We start from the raw sequence: 23,450 nt of genomic DNA, 5'->3' as shown, positions 1-23,450 counted from the left end.
TAAAGCCAAAATGAAAGAAAAACGCATTTCCTAAAGTTGTAGGAACCAAAATGCTACGATTCAAACCTAAGTATGGAGATTTCACACAAAAATGAAACAAACAGAAACTCTTTTTTTCCAATGTTGTTTAAGTTAGAGAGAAAGAAGATCAGATGAAAGGTCATAAATCTAAAACAAAAACTAAAATCATACTTTTGTCATAGAGCTGAAATGGACCCTAGAAAACTGATCTCTTTAATTTGACAAATGAGGAACCAGCCCAAGACTCAGGGACTATTTTTTGAGTGCCAGCCAAAGGCCACTTGCTATACAAAGACTTTTCCCACTTGATTGTCACAACTTCCCCATAAAGTATTACTATACCCATTTTATAGTCAAGGAAAGTTGTGTCACAAGAAGACTGACACCTCTATTAAGAGCAGAGAGCCATGCTTATAGCACACATTCTCCAGACATCAACTTCAGTATTCTCTCAGCTACACCACTCACATGGACTATTTCTGGAAATTGTTCAGTAAGATACCACAATATATTAAAATGTTATAAATACAATAATACAATACCCTGAAACTTTAATATATTAGATTTTTTGCTAAAAAATAAAAACCAGAGCTCGTTAAAAGAAGACTGTTTCTTCTTGGCTGCTAAGAAAAGGAGCATTAGCAACTAAATGTTACATTCCCCTTCTGGCCCCAAGACATAATTACGCGGAAGCTCCAAAGTACCTAAAACCTTGGTCATTTGGCTTCTAAATTACTCAGGACAATATCATTTACTCAAGTCCCAGTTGGCTATTTCTTAAGCTTATGGTCTATGCTTAAATCTGGACTCCATTAAGAAGGATATGGAAGGATTTTCACACTTGTAGAAATAAAGGAAGCTATTTCAGCATGTCTAAAGTAATGCTGACACCACTGATGGCAATAACCAACACCCACTTCCTGTGCAGGTAAGAAGAGAAGCAGGGCAGCAGGGGTCATTACAATTGAGACCTTGTAACTGTTTGATTCTTTACACAGTTTAAACGGAAACATAGTTAAAAGTAAATGTAACAAAGTGATATTTGGCAACTCTAGTATCTAAATTCCCTTCAAAATATCTTACACGGAAATATTTTACAAAGACAACCCAAATCCAGGTCTTTCTAAAAACACACAAGATGGGATTCTAAGACAGATGTCCAAATGTCTGATTTGAGTTATAAAGCCAATTAAGTCGATAGATGTGTAGACCTCACAACTAGCTCAGAAACATATTTCTTTGGGCAGCAAAACTAGCAGAATCATGTGCTTTTTTGACAAACAATCGAAAAGGATTCTAACAACTTTACTGAAGACATTCTGTCAAGTGAGACTGGAGGGCTCTGGAGGGGCACGAAGGGAGCAGGAAGAAGTAAAAAGAAAAGAGAAATAGCTTCCAAAAAGAGTGAGTCACTTAAGTTGTTAGGTGCCCTGGGCAAATGCTAAAAGTGTTGTGGTTTTGTTTCTTGTTTTGTAAGAGGACTCTCTTTTTAAACATAACCACAATATCACATTCACACTTTAAATCATCAAATATCCAGTCAGTATGCAAATTTCCCCAATTTTCCCACACAAGTATAGGGGTTTGTTTGTTTGTTTAAATCAAAATGCAAATCTATTTACTGCAATTAATTTATATGTATTTTAATTCTCTTTTAATCTATGTATTTACATAATATTTCTTCTCCATCTTTTTTTTCTCTTGCAATTGATTTTTTAAAATTTTTTCTGTAAGTGTCCCATAGAGTGGATTTTGTAAAGTAATTTTGTATTTAATGAATATGTATAAGGTTAAAAACAAACCATCTCCAGACCATCAATGTCCTGCACCACAAAAACCATCTGGGCTTTAACTAAAGTCCTTGCTGCTCCAGAATACATGTTTGTTCACAAAATATTGCCATTGCAAGTAACGTACCCAACATTCTCTGCAAACAGGGGGTATCATGGAGACAGAAGGACCCATAAGGCAAGTCCTTACTTTAGGCTCTAATACTTTCAGGGAAAAGAAGGTAGGTACAAATTAATTTGTAAAAGATCGTGCCTGTGCCACAGATGGAAACCAAGAGTTTTGCCCAGGCACAAACTCATTAATTCACGTTTCCAGGAGAGGACATGTATTAGCTATCAGAAGAACTCAAGTGAGAAAGATTTGTTAATACGCAAACACCTCTCCTGCCTAGTTTGGATGTTGGATATTTCTTTCCTTGCCTCTTCATCCTACTAACATGAACCCTGTGACTCAGTAACTTTAGTCCCCAGGTTACCTGGCAGGTACGTGGCCCGTCACTGTGTTGACTCCCCCCCCTCATCTGTTGCCTAAATCATTCCCATCCTCAAGTATCAGCTGGACTCCCTCCAGCTTCCTGAAGCCCCTCGTGCTGACTCCCCCATCTCTGGACCCCTGTAGTCCCTAATCAGTACCCCCATAGTCTAAACCTGCACTACACCTGGACTGAGAGCTGTTTCACATGCAGCGTATATTCAATAAACACCTGATGAGGGCCGTTCATGTACAAGGCATTCCATATCATCTCTCTACTAACTAGACCATAAGCTCCCCACGGAAAAGGGCCCCTTGTGACACTACACCTATTTCAGGAAGCCAGAGCATAATGGCCAAAAATCTGCACCTTGGAGTCAAGCTTGCCCAGATGGGACTCCCAGAGCCCTGTGACCCTGAATAAAGTTACTTAATCTCTCTGTTCTCATTTCCCTCGAGAATGGAATGATGATAACCACTGTCGCTGAAATGTTAGAATTAAATCACATAAAGCATGATTATTGTCTTGTCTCCTCAGTCCCAATTCTCTATGTCCAGGTTTCTAATGATTTTTTGGTACCTGTTCTTACCTGTCCTTACCCTTTGCAGAAAGAGGGAGAGCAGAGAGCCCAGCAGAGTCACCGCTGCGTGGATGGAGCTCATTAAACACCCCTGGATTGCCTGAATCCATAGGAGACCCAATCTCACAATATTTAGGGTCAATATTTCCCATTCCCTAGTGCCATCCTGATCCTTCGCCTGTAAAGACATGGAACTTGCTCATAATGAACCACAGCATTAACCATCCCCAAAAGAGGGGAAATATAACCAGAAAAGAAGACAATGCCTAATCTTTTACCTTTTGATAGGACAGAAAACTCTCTTACTTTTGCTTAAATGGAAATGTAATATCCCAGTATACAGATGGAAGCTGTTTACAGAAGTGTTTCTAATTTTTTTGTTTGAGCACTTCATGAGTAAAAAACATTGGAACAGGTACATATATACACACATATGCATATTTACTTCATTCACTTAACAAATCTTTATTGGGCATTTACTACATGCCTTACCCTGTTGTAGGTGTTGAAGATACGGCAGTGAAAGAACCAAGCTAATATAATAATCTTTGCCCTGTAATCTGTATCTCTCCTACACATAAGTTTTTATTTTAAAAATGGGGGGAAGGGAGCAAATATATGGTAGGAGAAAAATTTTAAAAGGTGGACAGGAAATATGGGGTGGGCATTTTAAATAGAGTGGCCAGAAAGGGACTCCCTGAGAAGGTAAGATCTGAGGAAGGACCTCAAAGAGGTCAAGGTGAGCCATGCAGACAGCCGGGGAAGAGGTGCACAGGCAGTGGGAACAGCAGGGGGCCTGAGGCAGGGGTGTAGCTGGCATATGCCTCAACAAGGAGGAGGCCAGTGTGGCTGGGGCAGAGGAGCCCACGAGGGGATAAGAAGAGCTAAGTGGAGGGACTGAGTGGAGGGGGCCCAATGGGTCACTCCAATTACCTTAACTTTCACTCTGTGTGAGGGTTTTGAGTGGAGGAGTGACAATAAACCATCTTGCTTGTGCCTAGGTTATAGGCCCCACTCACATTTGGAGGCCACTGTTTAACAATAATTGTTTGGTTGATTTGTCCCAGATGACCTGCATTGCTGCCTGGTTTTTGTGTTTACACTTCTCCTGTGCTCACTTTCCCATCTTCCTCTTCATCTCGCCAATCTTAGATACCAAAGCAAGTCTCCTCCACAGAAACTAACCATATCTGTACATTCAGAGGTTTCTTGAGGAAGTTTGTGACCATGTCAACTGCATTCAACTCTGGGCCAACAGTTGAGAAATGAACTTGTTAGACCCAGGTGTTATGATGGAGTTCGATGAAACAGGATTTTGCCTGGGAGAACCCAGGGTATTTGCTAAAGCAGCACCTCTGAGGAAGGTTAAGGTGGCCCCAGCTTACCGCAGCTCAAAAGAGTCAACCTCAGGGTCTACATGGATTGTTCCCCTGGCCCTTCAAGAAGCTCAAGAGGATTCTCAAAGGACCACACTGAGAACATCCCCAGGGGTTCTGTGTCCCCACAACCAGGCTCCTGGAGATTCCAGAAGACAACCTTCCTGAGGACAGGACCTCGGACCCTTAGGCAGAACTCAAGATGTGTTTATCAGACCTGGGAAGCTCTGGAGCTGCCACCACTATGAAGAGGGTGTGGGGAAATCAGAAGTTCATGGAAGGCAGATACTTTCTGAAACAAGATCCCATGAGTTGAGAAGAAACTGACACTTTGACACGTGGAGAGTTTTCTTAGAATCTTAGACCTTGAAAGAATTTGGAGGATTCTCTACCCACTCTCATTTTACAGACAAAGAAACAAAGGCCAAGACTTACCCAAAGCCATACAACTATTATAACCATGAGTAGGATCCAGGTCTTCTGATTCTCAATCTAGTGCTATTTTTTAAATAAACTAAAGCAAACAAAAGCAATTTAATATTGAAACTTTTAGAGATGGTTAGAATGTGATTAACTTTCCATGTCTAGGCCTCAAAAAGATGTTTCTACAAATCTCCCTAATTTTACCGGGAGTTCTGGAAGCTCCCTTAAGGCAAAATGGTCTTGTAGTACTAAAGATACCTTAGAAAGTTATACTGGGATGTTTAAGATTCACTGAGGTGGGAGTGAGGGGACTCTAGGCACAAGAAAACCAAGAAATACAAGCAAACATTGGCTTAGTAAAGCCTGAAACAGCCCAAAGGTGGACTATATACTTCTTATTAGTGTAGCTCAATTAATAGAGTTCTAAACAAATTTTCAGTTTTCAAAATAGGCGGAGGCAAGTGATTCTTGAAAATGATGAATATCATAATTAAAAACTAGATTCATGAATTGTTAATTTTAACCTCTTGAGTTACCAATTTTTTTATAAACATGAGCACTGATAAGAGCAAATACCTTCTCTCCCAACCTCTGAAAGCAGCCAGAGCCAAATAAGTATTGGTAAAGGGTAATCAAACACTACTCTATAAAGTGGGTAACCTATTAAATGGATAATCTTGGACTATCTATAAATCAAACTAGGGAAAAGAACGGGAATCAGTTCCTCAGTCATTGACACAGGTTAAAGCTCTCTTCTTAACCTGAAGCTAACTGTTTGACTTTGTTACCTGGAGAGCCACGTTAGAGCTCATCTGCAAATACACCCTTCATGGCCACATTTGTAAGAAAGACTGTAACATGGAACCATGTAAGAGCACCCGCCCCCATCAGAGGGATGGAGTCACAGAAGGGAGAGAGCAGAGTTGAGGCACTGTAAAGACATCCAGTCCAACCTCTTTATTTTACAAAGATGAGCCTGAGCCCATAGAGGTTAATTTGACTTGCCAAGGGTTGGCTAATGCACAACATATGCCCCCTCTCCCTTGTCTTATGCCCACAGCAAACACTGATAATCAATCATCACACTTTCCCCCGTCCTCAACTGCAAGAGTCAGAATGCCTCTACCAGATAGCTCCTGCCACCCCTTGACCAACTAACCGATCAGAACCGATGTGTGAGATGGAAGCCATTTTCCAACTCTGGCCTTGCACCAGGTCATGAAACAGTCTTTGTCATACCTGCTCCAGTGGAGACCTGACTCAAAACAGAGTGACTGGTCTGCTAGTTGAACTAGAGCACCGTCACTGTCAAGCCTAAGGTGAGAGCAAACATAGTCTGTGTGATGTGACCATACATGCAGTTTGCCTGAGACAGTCCTGGTTCACATCTGTCTCCCAGCTTAATATTTAAGAGTACCCCCTATCATTCTCAAAAGTGTCCAGTTTGGATAAAAATTTTATGGTCATCCTAATTCTATGTAACTCCTAATCATCTACAAATATTTATAAATGTTCGTTTGACTGCATGGTATGTCAGGAAAAAAACACTGAACCAGTCACCAGTAGTTTTCACATACAAAGGGGCTTTCAAATAATACAACCCCAAACAGTCTTTGAAAGGGCCTTGGGGACCCCTGTTCAGGCCAATCCTTTTTATATATTTTATATATATATATATATATATATATATACACACACACACACACACACATACATATACACACATATATTTTATATATACTAAAGTATACCTTCTATACTATAGTAGCCTATAAAAATTCACATTATCTTGTTGAAATATAAATCTTTTTAAAGAATGTTTCAGTCCTATTTCTGGTACAAACAATTGTGCCTTTCTGAGCTTATATTTGCTCTCTATTTAGGGAAAAAGAGGAAGTGAAAGTTGAAATTAAAAAAGAAAAACAGTCAATCAATCCAGGGCTGGACCACGTGTGCTGGTATTGGACTTTTGCTAGAGTAGTCAATCACATATTTAAGAGAAGTACAAGTTTATTTGTAAAAGTCATCAGTCTATAGAACACAGATATCAGCCATACGTACAAGTGAAAGATACTGATATTATCACACAGAAAGTTCAAAAATTTTATCTGGCTGCTTAGACAGAAGTCTAGAAGAAAACATATCAAAATGTCAAGAGTAGTTATCTCCAACTGTAGAGGACTATGGATGGTTTTAACAATTTTTCTTCTTGTTTATCCAGCTTTCTGATTTTCCTACAATGATCACTATTTACTTATTACATAGAAAAAAAAAAAAAAATCACATCATTCACCAGGGTGAGGAGGTGGAAAGGCTAACGGGACAAAGCAGGCACAAGCCAGGCAGGAGCAGAGGCCTCAGAGCAGCTCCTTACTCTGAACAGAGATGGGTCTGGCCCCAAGAGGTAGAAGGAGCATGGGGAATGCTGCTCACCCACTGGCTTCCCTGCAAATAAGAGCAGGCATCCACTAGTCCTAGCACTGCACTGCCCTTCCACCTATGGAAAGTATAGCCTTGTAGTCAGCCCCACCTGTGCAATCAGACTGCCTAGGTAGGACACTGTGCTAGATCACTTACTGGGCGTGTAACCCTGAACAAGTCACTTAGTCTCTCTGTTCTTGTTTTCTCACCTATAAAATAGGAATCACATCACCGCCTACCTCCTAGTGTGGCCATGTGGATTAAGAGAGATGATTCACGCCAAGGGCCCAGCATACAATAAGAGCACAATAAATGTAAGCCATTATTAGGTCTCTGCCATGGAACACCAGCCCTCAAATGCACTCTCAAAACCATGTACTGGGTCCCAAAGCAACCAGAAAAGGGTCCAAAGAATAAAGCCTTTCTATTTCCTTCTTCTCTGCCGAAGGCAAGACTGAAGCATAGTGTTTGCTCTAAGACCAGTGCTCTGGGGAGTGATGGAAAAACAAGGACAGCCCAGTAAAATACGTAACCTGTCCCAAAGCCCCACACTATGGACCAGAAATCCCGTTTTCAAAGTTAAAGGATTTCTAGTCTCTTGCCACTGCCACGGCTGCCAGCCACTGCCTTTGGCAAGGAGGTGAGTGACTCAAGTGTGAACTAGGACTTGGCAAGGGGACATGAAACCAGAAGGCCTCCAGGCAGGAAGCTCCAAAAGGCCACCTGCTGAAACAGTTTGTCTACAGGCAGCCTTTGAGCTGGAGGTGGTGCTCTGCTGTCATTAGCACATTCAGGTAAGAACAGTGGACATTTCAAACATTCAACAGGACTTACCACCCTGGCTTCATAGCTTCGAAAAAAAAAAATTACGGGGAGGGACCCAGGCTGAAGATATGATCACACACTTAAAAAATCACTGCAGTGTCTTAACTATATGACATTAAAGAACATCTCCCCCAAAAGCCATATTAAATCAAATTGCAAAGAGTTTCATGTCTATCTTGAGCCAAAATGTATTACATTTGTATGTAACAAAATTTTCCATCCCAAATTTAAAATTATCTCACTTTACCAAAGATATAAATAAACCTCCTAATGTCCATCTATGAGGAAATAATTACATTATTATAGTCACGACATAGCTGAGTGTGTTCTATGCTGCATAGGGTAACCAATTTCTCCCAATCTGCCTGAAATTTTGCCAGTTTTAGCCGCACATGCTGGGAAACCCATCAGTCCTGCACAAACCAGGATGATTGGTCCCCCAACACTGCAAGAAAAATGAAGTGTCTCAAGAAGAGGAAAACAGAAGAAACACAGTTACAAATGCAGAAGTGCTAAATGCCAAATTTGTTTGTTTGTAGTGATAGCTCCTAGTTCCTTTTCACAGAAAAAAAAAAAAAAAAAAAAAAAAAAAAAACCCCAACTAAAAACCATCCTGGCCTATCTCTTTTCTCTTTCTTTGTACTCTCCTAAAACAGAGTTGGGAAAAGGCATTTTCCTTCTCTAGCTAGATTGAGAGGTCACTGCAGGATTGACTGTTGAAGTGGTGTCCACCTCACCTAGCAAGCTCCTGTCTGTACCCAGCATTAGCAGGACAGAAAATGTCATCATTTGTCACTCCTTACTTGGCCACATGTAAAGACAAACCAAGACAACTTGTGACTCAGGTTATCAACAGCAAGGATATGTCCTCAACTAAAATTCCTAGCAAAAATCAAGATTCACCTCACAAATACAGCATTTAAGAGATGAGGGAGGAAATAAGAAGTGATTGTTTTACAAATAGCTTCATGGAGAACAAGGCACTCCTGTACAAACTCCAAGGCAGGCAGTCGGAGTAGGAGCTCCCTACCCACAATGATGGAGCAAAACTCTTCTAGAAAGGGTCTAAGTAAATGGTTTTTAAAGTGAGTCAGTGAGGTTAAGAACTGACTTCTAAGAATTGAAAGTTTCAAGTAAAAAAGGTAAGACTATATAAGGCAAGAAAGACCACACACTTCCCGGACCTAAAGCTACACATCATCGCTCACCACCCCACCCCACCCAGACCACCTCCCCACCCAATCTCCCTCTGACTTTGCCCCAAGATAGACTGGCAATTTTTAGATGTTCTTGAATCTTAAAACTCCTTTAGCTCTTTTTACATATCAGGAGATAGAACCAAATGAAGGTTGTGTGGCTTTCTCTCCATAGTCATACTAGTTTTTTAGGAGAAGAAAAAAATGAAAGGGGCTGTGTGTAGAAACATTTTAAAAGGCAAACATCTTTGAAAGCTCTACTCTAATAAGCCCTAAAGAATAGTTTTTCTTTCCAAGACTAAGTAATACACTTTTCACTAGGGTTGATCTTGAATTAGGAAAGGATGCCTTCTTGTAAGCCTTTCGACACATCCAGTGAGAAGATGGAGCTGTCTTACACAACCTCTAGCAGAGAGCACAGGAGCCTGGAAGGCAGGAGACAGGAGCTAGTCCCAGCTCTGCAGGCCCAGGGCCATGGTCCTTGAGGAAGACTTGCTTCGCCTCTCCAGATCTGTTCCCTTATTTAGAAAATGAAGGGGCTAGTTCATCTTTAGGATCCTTACAACTCTGAAATTCTATGAGCCCTCCTTTCACATATGCGTTAACAATAATGCCTATTAGAACCATTTTTTGTACTTTAAAGATTGAGGAAGTAACAGCCGAGTATAATAACATGTACCAGCCAAGATGACAGGACGAAGATACACTGAAACTGCTAAGATTTAAAATCAGCAAATGTCTAACAGTTGGCAAAGTATGTGACCAAAGGGTGGAGGAAATCCTAATATCAATTTACAAACACTTTTAAATGCTCTGGGACCAATGAGAACAAGTAGATTCATCACAATTACCAGCTGCTCTTCCTGCTAAATTTAATAATAACATGAGTTTTAACTCAGTATTCCCCCTCCGCATCCCCCGCGCCCCCCACCCCCCGGCAAAAAAGCCCATAAATAGAAAAAAACAAGCTGAAATTTTGAATCTAAAAGGCAGGAGAACAAATTGTTGCAAATCATTGTCTTGATGGATTACATTTAAGTTGTAGGATGTTCTGGCTGGATACTAAGTTGAAAAAGCGAGGTACCAGATGCAACCCACTCGAGAAGTTTGAGATGTTCAATACTAAGGGCTGGCACAGTCGACCCCGTGTGTCAAAGTCAAGACTGCCTCTCTGCCTTCCAGGACCCTAAAACTATGTCCATTTTACTACCCATGAATAAACGGGGAGTGGGGGGAGGTGGGCCTGTTTCTATTTTTCGTGTAAAGAGCTGCAAAGAGTTTTGTCATGCAACTCAGATGGGCGTCTGTAAGTGTCAACGTCCTAAGAGCAGCGGAGTCCGCAAAGGTGGGGTGTTTCCATTCCACAGACCTGCAGTAAGGACTGTCACTCCGATTCAGCAAATAACCCCACCGCTCCAAGCCAGGACTCCAGAGCTGCCCTGTGTGGTGTCTCAGCAAAGAAAGCAACAAAGCTGATGGACACAGGCAGACGGTAGTCCACCGCCTGTGAGTGCAACCTCCGACCTGACTTCACCTCCTCCTCGGAGAGACCGGCCAGAGCCGAGAGCGCGGTCTTCAAGGGTCCCCATCCCGCACCACGCACACGGCCTCAGGGCTACTAAAGAGGAAGTCAGGATGTCAGATCAAACGGATAAAGACAGCCCGACCACACAAGAGCCGCGTTCTGGGCCGGACTCCTGCTTGGCTTGGGGAGGGGTCGCAGGCTGCGATCCTTTCTCCCTCTGCGTCCACCTTCCTCCCCCGGGCGGCGCGGACGAGCCTCCCTCGGCAGGCACGGGCTGGCGGAGCCCACGCTGCGCAGCTCGGCAGGAGCCGGAGCAGCACCTCGAGCCTCCCCTCCCCTCCCCCTGCCCGGCCGGGCCCGCGTCCAGCGCACACCCGCGCGCACACTCCCGCACGCCAGCGCCCCGGCTGCGCCCGGCGCCCCGGGCCCTTCCCCGGCCGCCGGAGCCGAGCGCGCAGTTCCGACGGCCCAGGGCGGGGACGGCGCAGGGGAGGAGAGCCGCAGCCGCCGGCGCTCCGAGGCACCCGGCGGCCGCACACACTCCTCCCCTTGGCCGCGAGTAAACAGCTCGCGGGCGCGCTCCGCGCCGCGCCCCCATCCCCCCGCCGGCTCCGCGCCGCCCCGCGCCCGCGCGTCCCGCCCGCCGGCGCCGCCGCCCCCTACCTGGTCGGTGAGTTTGAGCACTGCCATTCTTCCGCTGCTTCGCGCGCACACACATACAGGTCCCCCGTCCGCAGATGTCACACCAGGAGCCAGGGAAGCGGAAGGGATTGCCAAGGGAAGGGGAAAAAATCTGGCTCCCGAATTTGACAGCCCTCCCCCTGCTCCTCCTCCGCCGCCGCCTCCTCCCGTCGAGAGGCTGACACTGGCTAGTGGGGTTTGCGGCCGAGCCCGCCCGCCTTTATACAGGAAGTACCGGCTGCTGCCAGCCGGGCCGCCACTGACATCACCGCGCGCTGGCTCGCTCGCGGCCGCGCCGCCCGGGCCGACGCTGCCTCCTGCCGCCCGCAGCCGCGCCGCGCAGCCCGCAGCCCCTGGCGCTCGCCCGCGCCCGCACCGGCGCGCCGCCGTGGGCCGGACCGCCGCCGGCTCCCCGCACCTGCACGCGGCGCCCCGCCAGCCCGCCCCGGGCCGGGGCTGACCGCGCGCCGCCCGCGCAGGTCTCGCTACCTGACGGGCAAGCCCGTGCGGACACACCCCGAGGGGGCGAGAAAGGCTGCCACTCCCCCGCCACCAACTTTACCCGGGAGGCTGGGTCACTCCCCCTTCCCCTAATCCGGAATCAGACTGCTGCCGCGCTCCGATTACCCCACCTCGGTCAGGGACCACAGTTCTGATGCTCTCTTTGTTTAAGGCGGGGAGGCCCAGCACACATCGTGAGTCTTTAGCGATTTGGGGTTGGGGAACAGGGAAGGCACTCCGACCCTTCCTTTCACATTGTTCTCCAGCCTCCTTCCAGTTAAACACTCCCCCCCCCCCCCCCCACACACACACCATTGTTAATTCAAACACCCTGGGTTTGGGGTTTTGGCTGGTGGAGGCGGAGAAGAGTTACTGGAGGAGCAAAGCGTCCTAAATTACCGCAGGAGGCTTTTGAGTGTATCCGCCAGTCCTGACTGATTCATTTCTACAAAATCCCAAGCTACCCTGCTCTTCAACAGAGAAAAGATAGCTGTCAAATACCATGGGATACAAACACAATAGTAATATTCATAATCATAGTAAGTGTTGATACTTTTGGAATTTGGAGCACTTATTCATTCAACAACTATGTACTGAGTGCCTACCTTGTACCAGGCGCTGGCTGCGCAGGGGAATAAACAGGTGAGATACTTACTCTTAGAAGATGCCACATAAACCACATAGTGACTGCTAATGAATGTAATTACAAACTGAGATAAGGGATCACAGGGGGAAACATGCTTCTGAAGGAGCCCTTGACAAAGGGATCAGACCAGACTGGTGGGTGAGGACAGGCTTCCCTGAGAAAGTGAGGGAGTTGAGATCTGGAGGAGGAGGAAGAGTTAAGTAGGCCGAGTGGGAGAGGAAGTGCTTCAGACAGCCCCATGTGCCCCTGGCAGGCCATAGCACACACATGCAGGGCAGCAGTGCACAGCACTGAAGAAAAACTAGAGCTACAGAGTTCCTGAGTCAAGACCAAACATCTGCCTCTACTGTTCACTCACAAACTGAATGTGCATTCTTCCTTCCTACGTTCAGGGCCTCCCCCATGATTCTACAAGAGACCGGAGAGAAAGGAGTAGTAGTATTTACTCAGCATCTTTGCATTTATCATCCAACCTCTCTGGTTGGTGAAGCAGCTAAATCCCAAACATACTTTTATTAGTCCTATAGATTATGATTCAGATCACGCAGACAAGGGCAACCAAGGAAGCTTGCTCCTGGCTTCCACTCCTCTGTTATCAGTGTTGTATGGGGGGAAATCACAAAACAAATTGTTTATGTTGCATCTATGAGGCAGTTCTTTACTGTTCTTGTTGGTATGTCTATTTACTAATATCATCCTGCATGGCTTTGTAAGTTAACTGAATTCTCTACTTAAATATAGCTATCTTCACTCAAGACCCATTCTGCTTCATCATGGTCATGCCTGCACGTAAGTTTTTGGGGCCAGATTTAAAAAAGGAGGGAGCAGTCCTCAACCCAATCAGACCATCATCCCCTTTTTGTAGCTAGTATTTTTAACACTCCCCTTGCTATCCTGAAAAGCAATTTATAGATAACATTACCTATCTATACAAATTTCAAGAAAATCAACATAATGCCCTAATTGTACAATAAAGGAGAAATTAAAGGAAAGTAATTTATAATTAATATGTATTTCAGTAGGTAAACGGTATAGCACAACTCTCTTAGAAACAATAAAACAGTAAGATACTTGCACCTATACATAAAAGTATTGTGAACGAGAGCACTACAAATGCAGACTAATATGAAGTGTAGGTCTTAGCAACTCAAATATCAAGATTGGTGTTGTCATAGGTGATGTGATTTTGGGAAAAGCTGACCTCTTGGTTAAGTTCCAAACACAATAAGGAGGAAATGATTGAGCTAAATTTATTGACATGGATGAATTTGCCAGAAAGTTTGGATTTAATGTGTTAGCGCATACATTGAAAGTGACTCTAACAGTTTGTTTAGTTGGTTAAATGAAACTCAGACTCAGCAGTTGTCTATATTCGATGAGTTTGAGATATCAGAATGCCCCTGGCATAATGTAGAGAAAGAAATCCAAAGAAGAAATCCAAAGGTTTATGGAGATAGGAATGGTGGAGTGATTTTATCATGTGTAATCTGTACAACCAACCCCAAACTACACACCCCTGGAGGCCCACATGATGGTCTTTACACTAAGGCATTGAAAAACACATTAGTGACGGGAACACCAGAAAAACTCTGTAGTAGCTGGATATGATAATGGGAGTTGCTTTCATTGAGATAGCTTCCTGATTTCTATAATAATGGGATCCCAGATGGCAATGGCCAAGTGGCAGTGCTTAACTGGCAGAGGTAAGGTGGACACATTTACTATCATGGGCAGCAGAGACGAAGTAGTACTCAAAGGTCTTGACCTATAGGGAGATTGGCAGTGCCCTAGGTGGTCCTAGGAATGAAATAAATGGTCAGACTTCTGAAGTAGCCCTTGATCTTTATAACAGGGAAAACTGCTCAGGTGTCTGCCACCCGAAACCTGACTTGGGCCATCAAAACGAGAAACTGTCCTCATCCAGTTCCCATACTTAAGCCAGTTCACAGACACAGAGTCCCTTAATTAAAATGGAAGCTGGTCTCCTTTAGGAGGGCCTTGTAGCTTTGCCATAAATATATACTCTAAATCTTCACTCAAGCCTTCCCCAAAGGAACCTGATGTCGTTTACTAGGCTAACCCAACATGAGGAAAAAAGGAAATACCCAGACATTGCAGGGATCACTCACCTGACACTGCTTCTGAATTGATGCTAATTTCTGGGAATCCAAAAAACCACTGGCTCTACCAGTCAAAGTGGAGATTTATAGTAGTCAGGTGATAAATGGAATTTTCAACCAAATATAAATCACTGTGGCTCCAGTATCTCTACAGGCCCAAACTACAGTTATTTCCTCAATTCTTGAATGTGTAATTAGAATACACATACTCAATAACTAGCACAATCCCCACATCACTTCTCTGACCCACAAAATGAAGGCTATTGTGGTAGTTCCAGCCAAGTGAAAGACTCTGGAATATCCTCTTGCTACCAGAATTGAAAACCAAAAGCAATACTGCTTTCCTGGAGATATGTAGAAATTAGTACCACCATAAAAGATGGGGAGGATGCAGGAGTGGTGATGCTGTCACATCCCCATTTACTCACTTGCTTGGCCTGTGCAGAAGGCAGATGGATCTTAGAAAATAACTACAAATTGTTGTAAACTTAATCAGGTGGTAATGCCAGTTGCAACTGCTGTTCCATATGTGCTATCTTTACTGCAACAAATCAGCACAGCACTAGGCACCTAGGATGCATCTATTTTCCATTGATATGGCAAATGCTTTTTTATCTATTCCAATTTTCCTCAAAAGTTGTTTTGTTTTGTATGGCAAAGCCAACAGTGCACCTTTATACTCTCATCTATGGGATGTAAACTCTCCCACTCTATGCCATAATCTCATCTGCAGAGATCTTGATCACTGTATTAAAGAGATCAAGCTGATTAGATGCCTTAACAACACACATGTGAGCCAGAGGGTGGGATATAAAGCCCAAGAAAATTCATCACCTTAGTGAAGTTTCTAGAGGTCCAGTGATCTGGAAGATGTCAAGATATCCCCTCCGAGGTAAAATACAAATTGCTGCACCTTGCACCACCTATCACGAAAAAAAGAGACATAATCTTTCTTGGGCTTCTTTGGATTTTGGAGGCAATATATACCACGTTAAAGCATGATGCTCTGACCCACTTACTAAATAACCCATAAGGCTGCCATTTTTTATTAGTAATAAGAGACAAAGAAGAATCTGTAGCAGGACCTATGACCCAGAGGAATCCAATGATACTTGAAGTGTCTGTGGCAAATAGAGATGCTATTTGGAGTCTCTGGCAAACTTTGATTAGAAGGGCTACAATGTAGACTTCCCGAGTTTTAAAACAAGACATGCCCTCTTCTGAAGATAACAATTTTGCATTTGAGAAATGGTACTTAGCTTGCTAAGTGAATCTGAGTGACTGGCCACAAGACATCCAATGACTATGCAACCTTAGCTGCCCATTATGAGCTGGCTGTCCTCTGACCCGTGAGCCCATGAGACTGGGCATGCACACAAGCAGTCAGTCCTTCACCAAATGGAAATGGTATGTGAGAGACTGAGCTTGAGCAGGCCCAGAAAGCACAAGTTACCTTAGCAGGTGGCTCAGATTCCTTTGATACTTACTCCTGGTGCCTCCTCATCTTCGACCTCATGGAGAGTTTCTTAAGACCATTTAACTGATTTACAGACAGTAAACTGAACATACTGGCACAAGCTGGAAGGGATCTGTTCCGGCATTACAATCCCCTGACGCCCCTCATGATAGTATTGATAGATCGACACTCACTCACGGGCAATTGCTGGTGATTTTGCTGAACTGTCAGCAACTTGGAAAGAAAAGGATTGAGAGATTGGTGACAAGGAGGACTGAGGAAGAGGCACGTGTGTGCAGCTTTCAGAATGGGCATAAAGCATGAGGATATGGGTCACCAAGGAAAGGGCCTCTCTTCCAAACTTTAGTTCTGATAACTTTAATCTTTGCCCTTTATCTTAAGCCCTATTGGTGACAGCTGCTGCTTAAAGTTATCTCTGTTTTCCTTTTTTGCTTTTTCAACCTTTAACACCTGTTTAAGCAATTGCCCATATTAAATTATTTCTGTTAAAAGAATGTGGTTTGTTTTCCTGACTAGATCCTGACTGGAAAATTTCATATTTCCACCCCATGAAGTATATCATATCCCATGAGGCAACACATGTAAAGCACTTACAACAGTACTTGGTACAAAGTAAGTACATGATAAATCTTAGATATTATGTCTATGGTATTAAAATGTGAGAAGATGACATCTTAGAATTGAACAAATATGGTTTGTAAATCAATATTGTAAGGTTATTTTTAGTGTTGATTTGTTGAAATTCATGTTCTTTATCCCAGGGAACGCCTTCCTTGCCTTTTGATCTTTACTTTCCTTGACCTTCTAACAAACTTACAATCAGTATCATTCAGCTAAGTACCTAATTGTTTTATTTGCTATTAGTCGTCTATTCTCTTTAATTGTTTTGAGCATTAGTCTTCTATAATTTCTTATATTTTATTTTGTATATGTGCTGTTTCCCTCATTATATTATAAACTTCTAGTGGGCACTAACCATACCTTATTCTTCTTTGGTATCACCTGTAGTGCTGGCTACTAAGTATGAATTCAATAAATAATGACAAACTGTTTGATTTTTAAAGCATGCAAACACAGGTGATATTAGCTGGCAATTCTGCTCAATATATACTATTAATAAGACTTTTTTTCTTTAAATGCCTACTTAAAATCCCAACTCCTACTGAACGTATAAAAATCAGCAACACACACACACACACAAAACTTTCAGAAGTAAAACAAGTAGAAAGAGGTGAGTTTTTATAATGATTTAGAAATGAGGTATTTAAATTTTTTCCTGTGAGACATTGCTAAAATGAATATTGCATTTGCTCTGGGTTAAAACTTCCGCTTTTTACTGTGGTTTTAAAATTCTATTCCATTTATTTTTAACTTCTTCAGACAGCTGTCCTGGAAAAAATAAATCAAAGAAAACAGTGGAGGGTGAGAAAGTAAGATTCACCTTAGAATACAAAGGAATTGGGGAGAAAGGAGAGAAGAGAAGCTGCCAAGAAATACCAAAGGAGCGAAGTAGATGAAAGTGTCAGGCTCCATTCATTTTAGCGTGCAAGGACGGTCCTTCACCTTCCCTGGGACACTGTAGACTCTGAGAAACATGCTCAACCTTCCTCCTGAAAAATGATCACATAAATTCATGAAATTTGTTAACTGCCCCTCTCTCTTCTCCTTCTCAATCAAACTTCTCAAAAGAAAGGTCTCGTTTTTCTTATCTCCACTTCCTCACTCCTCCGCCCACGTGGCCGGTACCCCTGAGCCCATTCCTCTGAGACCACAGCGACTCCAACCAGCTCCACGCAGGCCCGTGCTGACAGCACGGAGTCTTAGGCCCACCATAGTTCTCCTGACCTCCAAACCCACCCAACTGCCTACTTCTCTTTTTGGTGGCTCAAAATCACCTCATACTCAACGTGTCCAAAAAGGAATTAATAATCTTCCTCTAATCTTACTCCTCCTTCTGTGTTCCCTCTATTAGTAAATGCACCATTGTGGACCCAGATTGGTCTAAGAACAAAAGCTGAGGCTCATCCTTCACTCCTGCCTTACACTGTCACCTCTCACATCCTGCCAATTTCCAAGTCTGGTCAATTCTGTGCTCTTCAGATCTCTTAAATCTGTCCCTAATTCTGACCTTCGAGGACCTCACTCCAGGCCAGCTTCGTGTTTATCTGCCTATCGGAACAACTTCCTAGCTGGTTTCCCTAGATCTATTCTCCACCCTACAGGTTTAACAATCTAAACTGCAAGCCTGATCATGTCACAACCCCTTCAATGGCTTTCCATTGCCTTCAGCCTATTTACAAACACCTAGCATGCCTGGTGTTCAAGGTCCTCCACCCTCCCCACCCATCATTCTTCTCACAGGGAAACCACATTGCTCAACTCTGGGGGATGCCATTCACATCCTAGTCTATGTGAATTATGACTGCTGGAGTAGTGCAGTGCACAACCTGTGAGACTAAACAGGGCAGCCTTGCCTCCTTGTCACGCTTTATACACTGTGCTAAAAGCAGCTCCCCTGATCCAGCATATTTCTTCTTCTGAGCCTTTGCAGGTTGCTGTTTCCTGTCTTTAATTTCATCCAGCTCAATGTCATCGTCATCTGATTAATCCTACTTGTCTTTCAGATTTCAGGTTAGATATCAATTAACCCATGAATTTTCCCTCGTCCACCTCCCAAGTTTGGATTAGGCATTTCCCTAAGGTTTATGTTTAGTGCCCTCTGCTTAACCCCTATTACTGTATTTATCCCTTGATCCTATAATTGCCTGTTTATTTTTCTGTATCCTCTTTTAGGGCAAAGACTGTTTAATTCACCTTTGTATCTCTAGTTTATTGTGTAGTATCTGGCACAAGGTAGATGCAGAGTAAATATTTTTGAATGAATGCAACTTTGAGTATATCATTTAACCTAGTTAAACCTTAGTTTACACTGGTCAAATAAGGGTAAGGTTGCCTGTCCTCAATACCATACAGAATCATATAACAAAATGTATTAATATATGAAAATGCTTTGAAAGAAATACATAGATGAGAGAGAGAAAGAGAGAAAACAATTGGTATGGCATTATCATAATGAGAAAGTGACTAAGCTTGACCCAAAGGGATAAGGAAAAGAAAGAGAAAAAAAAAGAGAAAGTGACAAGAAGTGGATGATGTTATGGGGAAAAGGGTATGGGAGACACCTTTCCACCCTATCACATATAAGACCTAATGCCCGTGCTGCTGAAGCGAGCACAGATTCTGCATCTTAGTACTGAACTAGAATGAGAAGCCAGACTGCTTCAAAAGATAGGACAGGTGGCAAATGAGGAGGATAGTAATCAAGCCATGATATCAGTTTATTAACTGGTCACATAACTGGTACTCTAGAGTAATACATTTATGTATCATATATAGAAATATATAGAAATCTTATATATATTTATATATATATATATCTTATTATTTCTTTCTTTAGGACCAGGCTGTTGATAGTTTTCCATTTTTTTTTAATTAATATTTTTTTAAAAGACCCGGTTGCTGAAAATGATGAAGCAAGGCCTCAGGTAGTCACAAGATAAACACAGCTCTTTGTCCTGAGGCATCAATTTTACTTAATAATTTGGGGAACAAAGCCATTTAACTTGGTAAGTAATTGAAGAAGTATTTACATAAAAAAAAAACAGATACAGTATGGCCTGGACTGTAACATTTGCATACATCTTTTAAATAAACCTGAGACTTCAAACATTTTGTGTTTGCAGTGGACTACTGTGCGCTGTCTCCCTCCACCCCCACCAAACCTTTAGCTCCCAGGCTCTAGGAATAAGTCTTTGCCCACTTACACACTTGAGGAGCTTAGGAAAATTTAGCAACTACAAAGTGCTGCTTTTAGAAGTTTGGTAGGCTTCTATGCTGCTGAAATGAAACAAAGATGGAAACATGGCCCAAGAACTCTCAGCAAATGTGGCCGGTACACTCACATCAGGGGCCAAGTTTATAGCTGAATATTGATTTGTGGGTCTGTTTCTTGTTCATAGCTTGCCCATTAGACTGGCAAACAATTTTGTAAATATTTATCACTGATCCCCAGAAGATTCAAAAATGCCTAAAGGAAGAGGGAGCAGTACTAACTTACCACTCCACAAGGAAAAAATTTCAAATTCATGTTCCCTTGATGTTCTGATACAGTGGCATCATAATCTTTGTATAGAAAGGTCAACACAGCTGGGCACAGCGGCTCATGCCTATAATCCCAGCATTTTGGGAGGCGGAGGCTGGAGAATCGATTGAGGCCAGGAGTTCGAGTTTATAGTGAGCTGTGATTGTGCCACTGCACTCCAGTTTAGACAAGAGTGAAACCCTATCTCTAAAACAAATAAATAAATAGATAAAAATAAAGATCAACACATTATATATAAAGGAAGGAGAGAAAGGAACTAACATTTGTTGAGTCTCTACCATCCTCCCCCACCACCCCAGACACAGTTAATCCTGCCCCCCTTTGTACAACATCTGTAACTTATATAAGCTCTTACTTACTATTGGATATCCCACTTTAAAGAATGATGATTTTTCTCTCACTCTACTTTAAACTCCTTAAGGGCAGGGCTCATTTCAAATTCACCTTTTTATCCCAAGCATATACAGTACCTAATCATATGATATTCCCTCAGTTAAATTTGTATTAACTGAACAAAAGTTCTCTCTTCTGATGTATAGGACATTGTTAAGAAGCTAGTACTTTCTTCATACTCCAAAAGTCAGCTGCTTTCTGTAGATCATCTTGTACAGTTTCATCCATTAAGGAAATATAAGTCATAGCAGTTATGTCAGTTTTTTGCTACGTTTTCAGATTCTGGAACATTTCCAAATCTTCCTTCTGACTCTCAACAACAACAACAACAAAAATCATGGACTCAATCTGTAATGTACACTGCTATGGTTTGAATGTGCCCCCTCCCAAATTGATGCTAAAACTGAATTCCCACTGTAGTGGTATTAAGAGGTAAGGTCTTTGGGGATGTGATTAAGTCCTGAGATCTGTGCCCTCGCGAATAAATTAGCGCCTTATAAAAGAGCTGGACAAAACTAGTTTAGGCTTTTTTTGCCCTTCCACCTTCCGCCATGTGAGGACACAGAGTTTGCACCTTCTGCCATGTGAGGACCCACCAGGAAGGCCCTCAACAGACATCAAATGCTAGCCCCTCCATCTTGGACTTCCCAGCCTCCACACTGTGAGAAATGAATTTCTATTGTTTATAAATTACCCAGTCTCCAGTATTCTGTTATAGCAGCACAAACATACTAAAATATATATCATACATGATTTTTATTATCTTAGCAAAGCATCCTTTTCAATAATATATTAAGTAATCTATGAAATATATCTTTTCTTTTTTTTTTTTGAGACAGAGTCTCACTTTGTTGCCCAGGTTAGGTTAGAGTGAGTGCCGTGGCATCAGCCTAGCTCACAGCAACCTCAAACTCCTGGGCTCAGGTGAACCTCCTGCCTCAGCCTCCCAAGTAGCTGAGACTACAGGAGCTTGCCACCATGCCCAACTAAATTTTTGTTTCTATTTTTAGTTGCCCAGCTAAATTTTTCTATTTTTAGTAGAGACGGTGTCTCGCTCTTGCTCAGGCTGGTCTTGAACTCCTGACCTCAAGCAATCCTTGTGCCTTGGCCTCCCAGAGTGCTAGGACTACAGGAATGAGCCACCACACCCTGCCTGAAATATATCTTCCAAGTGAATTATTAAGTATAAATGTTCACCATTTCGGTAGCTTTAACAAGTGACAAAGAATACGACCTACGTCACACTGCTCATAGAAGATTAAATATCATGTATCCTGAATTTCCAAGTCTGTAGCCAATAATGATTTGTTTCCCTTCCCAAATACAGATATTTCTTCTTCTCATCACTGCCCTTTAGAATGCATAAGAAGTGTGCACTATACACATACACATGTACACACACAAGGATTGAAGAGAAAAATAACTAGAAAGTGGGGGACTACTCAACACTCTGATGTAGAACCAGCTCAAATTTATGAATTCAAAAGTTTTGAACCTAATCCAACTCCTCTCAAATTCAAATTTACTTGACATGTGGTATATTGTGGCTTCCTGTTTTTGTAGAAGAACATTTTCGAAAATGGTTCAATAAGCTCTTTGGACAGTCTCTAACTCCTTTAATGCAAGGTTTGGAACATTTAGTAATAAATGAACAAGAAACATATGCAATACATTTCTGAAGATATGCATATTTTCAAAAACTCAGGGGGAGAAGTACTTGGCTAAGGCTATCTGTGGTTTCCTTGAATACTTGAAAATTAGTTAATGACATTCAGAGACACAAAGATACAGCTGGGTTTTTCCATCCAGTCTGTAGAACATGTAGCTAGTAACCAGCGATGATAGAACCCATAGGAAAGTACCCTCAATTTTTGTAGAAACAGGAAAGAATTAAGATTTACTGTCTGGCACTTTGGTGGTTGGATGCAGCATTTGCAAGGAAATCAAGAACAAAGCAAAATAATCCCAAAATGTGCTTGTGTGTTTTACATTTATTATTTCTCTGCTGTGTAATGCCACAGCATGGCCCACGGTAGAAACAATGCTGGCAAATATCAAATCTATCAAATAGCTCACTGGCAAGTCTTTAGGAGTATTTCAGAAGGTCCACAATAGCTCTTACTGACATGCAAAACCTTTTATCTAAGTAAACAAGCACTTAGAATACTGCATGTGGGGTTATAGAGCCCTAATTGCTCAAACCCCAACAGCCTAAGGTTACATTAACATTTACATCCAAATATATTCCTGGCTAAGTGCTCCCTACCCCACTCTAGACCCTGAGTGATGCTGGGAAATAACAAGGGTGTCTCACGAGTCTTCAGGAATAAATCAACACACATTAGGTGCTGCCACTCTCAGGGCTTTGCTGGGTGTCTACTGAGTCTGCTGAGCTTCTGCCACCTTCTGCTGGCCATTGTTTTCCCAGTGTGCTGAACCTCAGAGAGAACATATTCAGCCCATCACACAGTCACCAGTGCTGCTAAACCTGTAAAACCTCTGAGGTGCCAAGTGACATTGCTAACCCTTCAGGCCACACTGGGCCAATGCCATGCTGTGCTCCATGCAGAAATGTGGATACCATAAATCTCTCCAGAGAATTCACACCTACTGCATGGGCCTGGGGGAATGAAGACCAAGCAGCGTGCTGTCCTCCCATGTCCCTCGCTCTCTCATCTCTGAATGTAGGAAAGAACCCACAGACTCCTGTGATAGACTGTGAATTGACACCACTTAACTAATCTTAGCTCAGATATGGTAAGACGCATCCACTCTAGTTATTGTCAAGAGGTTCATTTTAATTTGATAACTTTGGTTGAACAGAATAGAGGTCTCATTGT

At 42.7% G+C, this 23,450-nt stretch overlaps 1 protein-coding gene across 1 annotated transcript in view; it reads right to left on the bottom strand.

Annotated features, from left to right (window-relative positions):
* The window catches only part of ANKRD44 (ankyrin repeat domain 44), a 277,984-nt gene extending 266,616 nt beyond the window's left edge, over positions 1–11,368 (bottom strand). The window contains exon 1 of the mRNA XM_069468977.1: positions 11,294–11,368. Coding sequence (XP_069325078.1) covers positions 11,294–11,320 — 27 coding nt within the window. The 5' untranslated portion in view covers positions 11,321–11,368. The remainder of the gene's footprint in view (positions 1–11,293) is intronic.
* Positions 11,369–23,450: the final 12,082 nt, after the last annotated feature.

The sequence above is a fragment of the Eulemur rufifrons genome, chromosome 1 (genome assembly GCF_041146395.1).
Source record: "Eulemur rufifrons isolate Redbay chromosome 1, OSU_ERuf_1, whole genome shotgun sequence".
In the NCBI taxonomy this organism is placed as follows: Eukaryota; Metazoa; Chordata; class Mammalia; order Primates; family Lemuridae; genus Eulemur; species Eulemur rufifrons.
This window is presented reverse-complemented; position numbering and strand designations above follow the sequence as displayed.